Consider the following 12,446-nt stretch of genomic DNA (forward strand, 5'->3'; position numbering starts at 1 on the left):
TGTAATTTGCAATTAACATCTCTGATTAGTATAGCTTTGTGTTTCTAAATGTTTACCAGCTGGTGTCTAATATACAAAAGGGCATTTCAGGGTTCCAGTGCTTAATATATCAAAGTGTAGTTCAAAAGCTGAGTAGGTGTTAAGCTGAAGACCACATATAGACCACAGCTGACACTCCACCACTGATTTTAGTGCTTGGCCTTTGCAGGCTCTCTACTACATCCTGTTCCTGCTTCTGCTGTGTTTACTTCTACAACTGACCATCTCTCCATACATAGGTCTTGAATCCAAATTTCCCAAGCAAAGATCTGGCTGGTTGGGTCAATCACCATCTACTAGGGGTGCCACTCTTGAATAGAGATCTGTAGCTAGAGCCCTCGTAGGAAACAGGCTGGTCTATGGATTGGTTGCACCTATATCAAGCACCCATCCTTTATCTGATTATCTATGGCCAGACCAGTGACAGAGAACCAAGTAGAGAATTCTTCAGAAGGGGTCGTGTGGGTTTGGCAGAGTCTCTGCAGGGTCTGAATCCATGGCAACATAATAGACAAGAAATGGGACTGGAATGAAGTGCACTAGAATATTATTAACGGGAGATTTCTCTAGAAATATTTTTATTTTCTTCTTTATCCTTTTTTTGTAACTTGTAAATTGTCTTTACAGGATACATATTTTATTTTTGTATACTAAAAAAAAAACTAAGAATCCATGATGGTTTGATGAAATATTTAATAAATGGAAAAAATTGGCCCTTTAGATACAATTAAGTTTCTCACATCACTCTACATGTTAAAACAAATGTTAAAGTTATAAGGCGTTAAATACAATCAATGCCTATGATATAATAATAAGTATGGAGATTGAGATACATATGTATATCCAGTGTAATTAGGTTTAAAAATATTCATGTGTATGTATAGAAAAAAAAAATACTGAAAATACACCAAAATAGAATCAATTATTATCTGTTCTGGTAAGTGCTGTGAATTGTGCAAGACTGTTGAATCTCAGATCTGTACCTCTGAAACAAATAATGCAATATATGTTAAGAAAGAAAAAAAGAAGAAGAAGAATGTAGCAGGAGGGGAAGAATGAAGGGGGGGAAATCGGAGGGGGAGAAGAACCATGAGAGACGATGGACTCTGAAAAACAAACTGAGGGTTCTAGAGGGGAGGGGGGTGGGAGGATGGGTTAGCCTGGTGATGGGTATTGAGGAGGGCACGTTCTGCATGGAGCACTGGGTGTTATGCACAAACAATGAATCATGGAACACTATATCTAAAACTAATGATGTAATGTATGGGGATTAACATAACAATAAAAAATTTAAAAAAATAAAAAAATAAATAAATTATTATCTTGTAGTGATGAGATTATGACCAATTTTTATTTCTTTGTTCTTCTCCCATATTTTCAGTGGTGAATATTTAATAATTTTTGAAGTATTAACGTCACTTTAAAAAGTTATCTTAAAGGTCTGCCACAGCAAAGGGATATTTTTTGATGGCATGTGTCATAAGAATGACAGTTTAAAAAATGAGTGCTGTTTTCCTTTATTTCTGAGTTTTATTGCTGTAGCACTTGGATTTTCTCCCATAAACTTGATGATGAAAAATAACCTTGCCTTCTAAGGGGTTCCTTCAGGCCTACCATTTCACCAACTACTAGAGGCCCTAGTATTCTAGTTAGTATTCTAATTAGTATTAATATTCAATATTAATTGAAGGGAGAAGGATAGATACATTCATACCATAACAGAGAATTAATATGCTTAACAGGCCACACTGGGCTTATACATCACCTGTCCCCATGGTGAAAAGGGGGGGGTCAGACCTACCCTCAAGTCTGACCATTCGCTGGTGGTAATATATGTGTGTCTTTTAACTCTACCACTTTTTTACATCTGTCTTTCAAAGCATTTTCATTTAATACTTTCTTTGATAGAAAGGAAAAAGTAATTGTTGAAAGACAGACCTTGTTCTGTGACTCCCCCCACCTTTTTTTTGGTGTGTGCTTTAAATGAAGACCTACTGTCTTTTTCAAAAATAAGAGACCAGAACATGTGTTATGGGTTGAGTTGTGCCCCTCCCATCCCCACCTCACCCCCTGCCAAATTCACCTGCTGGAGTCCGTCCCTTCAGAATGTGACCTTATTTGGAAATAAGGTTGTTGCAGATGTAATTAGTTAAGATAAGGTCATACTGGAGTAAGGTAGTAAGGTAGACCCCTAAACCAATATGATTGGTGTCCACATAAAAAGGGGAAATTTGGACACACACACACGCACCGGAAGAGGGCTTGGGGTGATGTAGAAACCAAGGAGCACCAGACTGCCAGCAAACCACCAGAAGCTAGAGGAGAGGCCTAGAATAGCTTCTCTGTCACAGCCTTCTGAAGGAACCAAACCTGCTGGCACCTTGATCTTGGACTTACAGACTCTAGGACCGTGAGACATTAAATTTCAGCCACTCAGTTCACAGTACTTTGCTAAACCAAACCTAACAAACTAATAGGTATTAAAAATCCAGTGACATTTTTCTTGCTATTTTCTTTCTGTGCTCCCTTCAACATACTATCTTGGTATTACTTTAGAGATTTAGCCATACAATCTATGGATTGTTGTGTGTTTTAATTAAAAGAAGGAAGAAAACTTTATGCTTCTATAGTTTGGAATAGAAGGTCTAGCTCATAAAACATAAATGCATCTAACGTTGTATTTAGCAGAACAAGATTCAGTCTAGTATACTCTGGAGAGAAGCTCCCAAGCAGGATTACTAATGTCACTTGTCCACTGCAAGAAGAAAGAGCTGTTCAGTCACTGAGAAATCCAGAAGTTGGCAGTATTGGTCTCAGTTCTTTAGGAAGTGCTTCTTAGACAAACGCAATTACCTTATGTGGGAGCAAGAGGTTGGAAAACAAAGTCTCCTAGGATCATGGTATTCTACCTGAAGGGGGACTAGTATTCTGTGAAGGGATTCCAAAAATTGTTGTCTGACAAAAAGAGACAAACCCAAGAACTCAGTCCAACCTGGTATGAGGGATTCCCTCCTTCCAATGAGCAATTCAATTTAGAAAAATTGAGATAGATAGAATAACTGTTGATAACAAGTACTCAAAGCTTCTTCTCTTTTTTTTAAGATTATTTATTTATTTATTTGAGAAAGAGAATGCACAAGCAGGGCACAGGGGAGAGGCAGAGGGAGAAGCAGATGCAGACTCCCCACTGAGCAGGGAGCCCGATGCAGGGCTTGATCCCAGGACGCTGGGATCATGACCTGAGCCGAAGGCAGACGCTTAACCGACCGAGGCACCCAGGTGTCCCTACAAGTACTCAAAACGTCTAAGCAGAACCCTAGCTGCAGGGAGATTGCTCAATCCTGGACTGTCTCTGCCTGGGAATGTTGGTGCCATCGAGCCCTAGTTGTAGTTGATAGGTTGAGCAGAAGGCAGGTGTCCATGCCCAGTGTGGGAGCTTTCCAGGAGAGCTGATTTTGGATTCCAGCCATGGACTACCACCCACGAACTGCAGCTTCTGCTTGCCATTCAGACATAACCCAGACAGCATGAGTGTCCTCACATTGGACGTGTCCCCTCAGTATGCCTACATCACCCACTACATTTCCTCCTGGGTCAAGGACAAGCCCAGATAGCTAATTGGACTGTGTTTCCTAGTAATAGGGCCTTGAACTCCTGGGGACAGCTCATTAAAACTTGCTTCTACCCTTTTCATCTCTGCTACAGTCATAATATCATCCTGGTAGACAGAGACACCCTCATTAAATGACAAGCTTTATCCTGAATAGACCCGATTTGCATCAGCCTTTGCTACTGCAAAGATATGAACTTAAGTTAAATGTGGAGTGTGAACAAGTGGAGGTCAACCTGAATTTGACATTTGATCCCAGAAATGTACTTCTGTGCTGAAATAGTAGTCATCGTGTTGGAACTACAGGGAAGAAAGTGTAATCACTTTCAACCACCAGGCTCTGCAGTAAACAATTACCTCTTAATTTTCAACATTTTAAATTAATCTTTGGCTAAATAATGAAAAGACAACACTCTGACGACAAAACTTACTGTAATTAACACTGGCAGTGAAAAGTAGAGCTCTAATGACAAAGTTGAGGAGGTAGGGGTGGAAAGTCAACATGCATCATCTGTTGTTGATGGAACAAGAAACGCAGGATTGAAATACGATACATGAAGGTGTAGATTTGACAGATGGAGGAACTGAAAACAGTGATAGGGCTCTTTGGGGGAGGAAAAACAGGGGGAGTGTTATTAAGTGAGCTGAATCCTTTCTGATGATAGCAGACATCCATATCTACCAAAGTTCGACTTAAAACTGATAAGTCAATGGGCGCCTGGGTGGCTCAGTTGGTTAAGCCACTGCCTTCAGCTCAGGTCATGATCCTGGAGTCCCTGGATCGAGTCCCGCATCGGGCTCCCTGCTCGGCAGGGAGCCTGCTTCTCCCTCTGACCCTTCCCCCTCTCATGTGCTCTCTCTCTCTCTCTCATTCTCTCTGTCTCAAATAAATAAATAAAATCTTAAAAAAAAAAAAAAACTGATAAGTCAATAAAAGCTAGTAACATATTATTTACAAATAAGATTATTGTCAGAATATCTAAAAACAGATGTGGTTAAAAATGGTTGACTCTCGGGGCGCCTGGGTGGCTCAGTCGTTAAGCGTCTGCCTTCAGCTCAGGTCATGATCCCGGGGTCTTGGGATCAAGCCCCGCATCGGGCTCCCTGCTTGGCGGGGAGCCTGTTTCTCCTTCTCCCACTCCCTCTGCTTGTGTTCCCTCTCTCGCTGTGCCTCTCTCTCTGTCAAATAAATAAATAAAATCTTTAAAAAAAAAAAAAAATGGTTGACTCTCAGGAGAGTACAAGTGGTGTTGGGAGAGGTAGGGCTTGGATTGCTGCTTTTTATTATAAGCTCTTCTGCATAATAGAATTTAGTTTTAATTATATGTATAGACAGTTAACCCTTGAACAAACAGACTGGAACTGCGTGGGTCCATTTATAGACGGGTTATTTGCAGTACAGTGTACTGCTGTACCATAAATGTATTTTCTCTTCCTTATGATTTTCTTAATAGCCTTTACTCTATGTTCCTTTATTGTAAGAGTAAGAATACAGTATCTAATACATACAACATACAAGATATGTGTTAATCAACTTATGTTGATTGAATCAACTTATATATACCGATATTTGTTATCGGTAAGGCTTCCAGTCAACAATAAGCTGTGAGTATTTAAGGTTTTGTGGAGTCAAAAGTCATATGTGGATTTTTGACTGCAGGGAGGGTCAGCACCCCTAACCCTCCCTCACATGGTTCAAGGGTCAACCCCAGTAAGTTGCTTAAAATATTAATGAAATGTTTTTGGAGAAATAAGAAAAATCACAGAGGGAAAAGTGAGTACATTTTGACTAAATAAACATCTTCAGTTTCTCTAGGTCCAAAACAAATGTAAAAGGAAAAACAGCAGCCTATTTAAAATGTAACAAAAGAGTCAACATTCAATATATAAAGAGTTCACACAAATTGATAGAGCAAACAGGAAGATAGATCCTCCAAAGGTAAATGAGGAAAAGACAGTTTACAAATGACAGGAGAAAAGCTAAGTAATAAATGAATAAACTTAAAGATTAAGAAATAATGTTTAATCTTGCTGTGAACAAAGCAACAAAGCCCAATTACTTCACAGTGCTCTGCAGGATGAGCCTCTCCCCTCCGGTCCGTGAAGCTGCCCGCCCCCTCCCCCACCCCAGGAGCTCCGAAGCCAAGAAGCAGGTGAATCCCAAAGGAGAGTAACCTGGTGGCAGGAAGTGCACTGGGCCAAACACAGGGATGTTGGGCACGCTAATCACACCCGAACCTTATCCTAAAAGGGGAATAAAATCATAGTCCCCAAAACTCTCATTAGGTTTGCCCAGTGTGTTGTCCTAATACGTTTTCATATCCTCTGTCCTTGAAATAGCAGGAGATGCCATATGTAAATTGCACTCGATTCTAAAGTCCTGGGCATAGTATCTGTGCCTTACTCATCTTGTGTACGCTCCAGTATCCATCACGATGCTTTGCCCTTAGTAGGCGTTCAGCTATGTTTTGTCGGTTGGAGGAGAGGTTTATGCTAATATGGACAGCTTTTACTATGCCCGGTGCTGCGTAACTCCTGCCGCAGGGACCGCTGATCGCTTGAGCTCAACAGAGACGGGCACAGAACCCTGACACGGCTCCGGAAAGGTGACCCAGTGCGGTCACAGGTGTAGATCGTGTGGCGCTCGGGAGCTTGTCATCTCAACGGGATCATGCACTTTTTGTTTTTCAGCGGCAAGGATTCCCACCTTACCAAGAACTATTCTACAGTATTTCATTCTTATCCATGGTCAAAAGAAATGGCTTTTCAGCCTCCAGAGGGCAGCGTCTATTCCCGCCCGGGATCAGGAGTAAGTGATAGTGAGGCCGATCAGGCCCTAAAAGGTATGTGTCATTTTACATACGGTTCTCATATAAATGTTAATATCATAATTATATCTATTTCCCACTGTTTCCTGATTTTTTTTTTTAATTAAATGAGTGTTTTAAGTCAGACTCTCTCCTCTGAGGTAGGGTGGGTTTTTTGTCTCCCATTGTTTAGAGATGAGAAACGAAGTTCAGAAAGGTCGGGAATGTGCCCAAGGTCACTTACTTAGGCCATTTAGAATGGGCTTAGAATAGGCTGCTGTTCTGCCCACTGAGCCACTCTGCCGGCAGGGGTCTTCCCAGGTTGCGGGCACGTGCTCTCCGCAGGAGGTCTTTGAGGACTTGGGCTCCATTCAGTGAGGGTGAAGAGAAGCCTGGAAGGTTTCCGATTGCTGGCCCATCTTCTGCCCTGGGAGTCTGGCCGAATCCCGTTGGTTTTAGATTTAAAGGATCTGGCCCAGCCTAGCCACGTCACCCCCCTTCATGCCCCTTGCTCCTCAACACACAGGTGAATGCGTATCTCAGGCCCCGACAAGAGGGGCATTGCATTTTTGTCTCTGGGCATACTAGGGGTGTTCACAAATGACAGCGAGTAAAGACCTTGCACGGTGTTGTGGAGACTGAAGGGCTAGAGGTGAAAGGAGAGAGAACGGGAGAAAGTAACCCGGTGTTGGGATAGAAGGTGGGGCTCTGTGAGCGATGGGAAGAACAATGAGTAACTTGGAGGATTCCGTAGGACCTGCAGGCTAACAGGGAGCCTCCATTTATAGCCTGGGTGGGTGGTGAAGTTCTGCCTGAGCCCAGAGGGGAGGTGAGGACCCCCTCCTTAGGGTGACCAGGGGAACCAGAAAGAGAATAAAGACTTGTTAGTTTGCCAGGGACAAGAGGACACAGTGGTTGGCATGTCCAGAAGGCAGGGTTCCTAAACAGGCAGCTTCTCACCAGCTCAAGGGTGGAGGACTCTCTCTTCAGCTGTCCTTACGTTCAGGACAGCCGGCCAAGATAAGGTGTTTTCAAGCATTTTACTTGTGAGGGTGGACACAGACGGTAAGGATTAGAGTCCCAAGACCAAAGTTCCAGGAGTTATCCCAGATTCTGAAGTAGACACTTTCTTGTCATCTCACCAGTTGTGGGGAGTGTTCTAGGAACCCCTTAAAGACTGTGACCTGCCACTTAGGAGCCTGAGGACAAAACTCCAGGAGCCCTGGACCAAATGTGTCACCAAGGCCCACCGTGGTTCTGGTGTCCCATAGGACAGTGTTTCCAGACCTTTCGCATCTTATTTTCTGTCCTCTTGTACCCTTCCTTCAATGGGATACTTAGAGTCAAAAACTGCATTCCAAACAGTCTGACCAGAGTGGAAGCGGGCTGTTACCTGTGAAAATAACATTGTATTCAAAATCAGAAGACCAGGTTCTAGCTCCATTTCTACTTTTGTCTGACTGCATAGTGTTGGGCAAATCAGATCATGTCTGAGCCTTGAGAATGAGATCTGTCCTACGGTAATATAGCAACATCCTATACCACCATATATTATGTTATAATATACATGTATATTATATAATATTTATATAATATATATAATATATAATAATTATATAATATACATGTATATTATAATGTAATATATGGTATTATCTAGAACCAACAAGATGGGGTGTGGTGTAAGAAAGAAGTCATGTGCTAGATACCTACTCGGTATTATAAATTTGTATACACATAAGCAGAAGATGGTGGTAGTTTTCTGCAGGGATGGTTTCTAGAGATTTATTTTGTTCCTTTGAATGAGCCATGTTTTCCTGTTTCTTTATGTGCCATGTGCCGTGATGTTTTGACATCACATTTGAAAAAGCAGCCACCTCTCCAAGGGTGCAGGCCGCCCCGGGTCTTGTCCTGAGCCCAGGGTCAGTCTAGTGTGAAGGCTTAAGGTCTTTCCAGTCCTTTTCTGGGCATGTACTTTTCCTGGACCTATGCGTATGCTTTTTTCCAATTCCCCAGCATACACAGCCACTTTTTAAAGTCTTCACTTCCCTAACAGTCTTACCCTAGCTTCTTCTTGGGACCTTATGAAGATGTTCTTTTGTCCTCTTCAATTAGTAATGTCTTGCCCCAGGCGTACGTAGTTCTGGGTCTTCACTAGCCTTACCTACTTCTTCCTGCAGCTTCAGCTGTGTGGGATCCCAGCCATGTCACTCGTGGCCCTCTGAAACCCGAGTTAGGGGACACAGAGACCCATCAGGCAGCCTCCAGGCAGGTTAGCACAGTGCTCTACTCTCTCTGGTTGGCAAAAAAACCTGAAATTTCCGGGGCGCCTGGGTGGCTCAGTCGTTAAGCGTCTGCCTTCGGCTCAGGTCATGATCTCGGGGTCCTGGGATCGAGCCCTGCATCGGGCTCCCTGCTCGGCGGGAAGCCTGCTTCTCCCTCTCCCACTCCCCCTGCTTGTGTTCCCTCTCTCGCTGTGTCTCTCTCTGTCAAATAAATAAATAAAATCTTTAAAAAAAAAAAAAAAAAAAAAAAACCTGAAATTTCCTCCTGTTTTTAATGTGGCTTTTTCTTGATTGGGCATTCGCTTGGTTGCTAGGGCTCTTTCACTGAGCTCCTACAAGGTTGTTTCACTTAGTCTCACTGTTCAGTGTTTGCACAGGGGAGCAAGGGCTTGGAGATTCCCAGTCTGCCGTCTTGCCGGTGTCTCTCAGGGGTGGTTTGCTTAGCAATAGGTCACATGACTGGCTCCGGGTCAGTTCAGCTCACCTGTCTTTTGCACACGAACTGCCAAACCAGGTTTCCGTCATCTAACACATAGGCACTTGATTTTCTTCTTATGTGAGGGCAGCTTTTATTTTCTTCTTTTTATTATTTTGGTTTCAGCCCCACATTCTAGTTTATTTATTTATTTTTTTTAAAGATTTTATTTATTTATTTGACAGAGAGAGACACAGCGAGAGAAGGAACACAAGCAGGGGGAGTAGGAGAGGGAGAAGCAGGCTTCCCACCGAACAGGGAGCCCGCTGTGGGGCTCGATCCCAGGACCCCGGGATCATGACCTGAGCCGAAGGCAGACGCTTAACGACTGAGCCACCCAGGTGCCCCCCCACATTCTAGTTTAATTCGATCATTTGGGTGTTGGTTCATCCTCCATATTTACAGTTTTACAAATTTCTGTAAAACCAGCAAGCATGCTACCTATGCCTTTGTCCTAGTCCCTGCCAACAGCAGGATCCAGGACTTGGCCGAGAGTAGTGTCCTGTGACAAGTCTTCGGGGACTCAGTTCCAGGGAGAGCCTACTTGCCATGTGATTTCTACTCACATCTCTCTAGTGTCCTTATGTGAGAAACTCTGATACGTGCCTTGCAGAAATCAAGACAAGACTATTTCAGTGGTGCTTTCTAACTCAGAGGTCAGCATTTTCTGTGAAGGGCTAGAGCCTTCTGCAATGACTCAACCCTCCCATTGTGGTGTGAGAGCAGCCATAGACAATATGTAAATATGACAATATGTAACTGTCATAGCCTGGGTTCCAATAACTTCATTTACTGAAACACACTGCAGACCAGACTTGGCCTATGGGCTATACATTTGTTGACTGCCCAAATAAAAGGGAAATTAAGTTAATTTGAAATAATTAATTTGACATAATTTGCAAACCCTTTCCAACACTTATCACTCGCTATGGTGTTTTATAAATGCGCAAACCATTTCTTTCACAAACTTGAATTTGCTAAGGTTTGAAGTCAAGTGCACTAGTTTGTAAATCTTTGTTCCCATGTTTCCTTTGTTCTGCATGTTCCAAGCAGTGTCCTTTGTCTCCTGTACTTTTCTTGCTGTCAGTGAGCTCTCCAAGACCAAACTCTGAAAGCACTTCTGTAGTTTACTCCAGCACCCTGGGATTCAACTTCCCTGGGTGTGGAAATTTGAACTGATTTAGAAAGGAGGCCTACTCTTCCACTGTCTTCTTTCTTCTTCAGGGCCTTCCTTCTTTTAAGATGTTTTTGTTACCCTTTCCAGTTTGAAAAACATCTCCATGGTAGGGGGGAAGAAAAGAAGCACCAGCAGCAGCAAACAAGGAGGAGCTCTTCATTTTCTTCTCTCTTTCTTTTTTTTTTTTTTGTCCTCTGTTAACATAGTATCATCTCATGGAATGTGCCCTTTTTGCTCTGATTATACCTTAAAAAGGCCCATTTCCCTTCATGATTCAGATTGCTTCTGTTTGCCCGATAGATGGAGTCTTCCTAATCTTATGGTATGGGTCACTCCATTTTTTCTCATTCTCTGTAGAATCCCCTGCCTCACTTCCTCAATCCCTGCTACACTCCTTCTCCCCAGGGAGAATTCGGCTTCCTCTGTGGCCACTCTGTGCTCTACCTTCAGTCTCTATCTTTCAAACTCTTCTTGCTGCCCATAGTCCCCAATGGAACTTTATGGTACATCCTTGGTGTCTTCATCCTTGGTGAACAAACCAACTTTAGAGCACAGTGGATGAGGCTTTTCTAGGAAGGACTTTAGGATATATATGGGTGCATGTCTGTGTGTGTGTGTGCACACGCACGCGTGCACTAAGCCAGGTTAGGTATGATTGTAAAAGAATATGGTCCCAGGCATCATTATAGAAGGTATGAGCGGGATAGAAAAGTAACATGGGATTACTTGGGGTTCCAGCCTTCTGATCATTGGGCAAGTCTACACAGCCTAAGGCTCATCCAACCCTGCACATGATGTGTTTTGAAACTCATCCCCTATTTTTCTTGTTTGGATGTCTTTTGTTCCCTTTAGTTTGTTATGAATTAATTCTAAACAATATTCTGGTGCTTACAACATTGCAATGTTTATTTTCTCTGTAAACAAATAAATCTCTTGTGTACCAGGAGGTTAACTCTATGTACTGTCTTTTTTTTTCTTAATGTCTTACAGAGCTATGTAAACAGCCACTTCCATGTGACAAAGGGTCTGTCCAACACAGAAGACACATGGTCTCGGTCATCAGCCACCCAGGTTTCAACACCAAACTCATCCTCCCTCCAATCCCTCAGGGCCGCAAGTAGACCAGGAGCTGACATTTGGTCTTAACACACAAAACTTGTTCTGATCAATGTCCAATCCCTTTGTCTTACCTGGCCATGGATCCTGTTTCCCACTCAACCAACTACCTACAAAAGAAATGTTCTACATGCCTTTAATTCTCTCAGTCAATTTTTTTTGTGATTCCAAATAGTGTCTTTTTAAAATGTAAATTATTCTTAGCTTTTAGAAATGTAATTTCAGTTTTTCTCATAGCTCTTAATGATTTTTCCAACTGCTTCCTGCTCTGAAATATCAGACGGCAAACTCTCCCAAGATCTCTGCATTGCTGTGTGGATAGTGATTTTTGGATATATCCAACTGGGATTCTGCTTTTGAAATTTCAGTGTGTCCATTTATAACATTAGTGTATACCCTGGGATATTGAAATATTTTGTTCTTCTGATTATGAAAGGATTGTAGAGTTCCGTTTAACTCGTGACCAACAGGATCTCGACTGCATCTCTCAAAAGGAATTAATTAATGTATTTTTTCATGGTTCTTGAGTTCCTCTAGCAATATGAAGGAATAAGAATTATCAGATATTTCTTTTAGTTCACCCTTTCCTGACTCTGATTAAGTACTGCTTGTCATTAGAAATATTTTTAAACAACTTTCTTCATCTTTATAGTTTCACTACCTACTGTTGGCAGAAAAAAAAATTGGGTAGTTATTATAGATAAGGCTGGTATTCAGCTGATAATGTGCCAGTAAGACTATCCTGGTTCTTAAAATATTGAAACACATCTCTTTGGATTGGTAGATGGTCTCTTTTCTGAATCCTCTGTGCATGATGATTCATGGGAGCAAGAACCTTCACATAGTACTGTACTAATAGTTAAATATTTAAAATATTATAACCCTCTAATGACTTCCCTTTTAAAAATATTAAACCCCCCTTGGGGCGCCTGGGTGG

General features: G+C 42.2%; 1 protein-coding gene across 1 annotated transcript in view; it reads left to right on the forward strand.

The window, feature by feature from the left end:
• LRGUK (leucine rich repeats and guanylate kinase domain containing) overlaps positions 1-11,601 on the forward strand; it is a 104,611-nt gene extending 93,010 nt beyond the window's left edge. The window contains exons 19-20 of the mRNA XM_036091688.2: positions 6,341-6,492; positions 11,384-11,601. Of these exons, the coding sequence (XP_035947581.2) occupies positions 6,341-6,492; positions 11,384-11,514 (283 nt within the window). The 3' untranslated portion in view covers positions 11,515-11,601. The remainder of the gene's footprint in view (positions 1-6,340; positions 6,493-11,383) is intronic.
• Positions 11,602-12,446: the final 845 nt, after the last annotated feature.

The sequence above is a fragment of the Halichoerus grypus genome, chromosome 12 (genome assembly GCF_964656455.1).
Source record: "Halichoerus grypus chromosome 12, mHalGry1.hap1.1, whole genome shotgun sequence".
NCBI lineage: Eukaryota > Metazoa > Chordata > Mammalia > Carnivora > Phocidae > Halichoerus > Halichoerus grypus.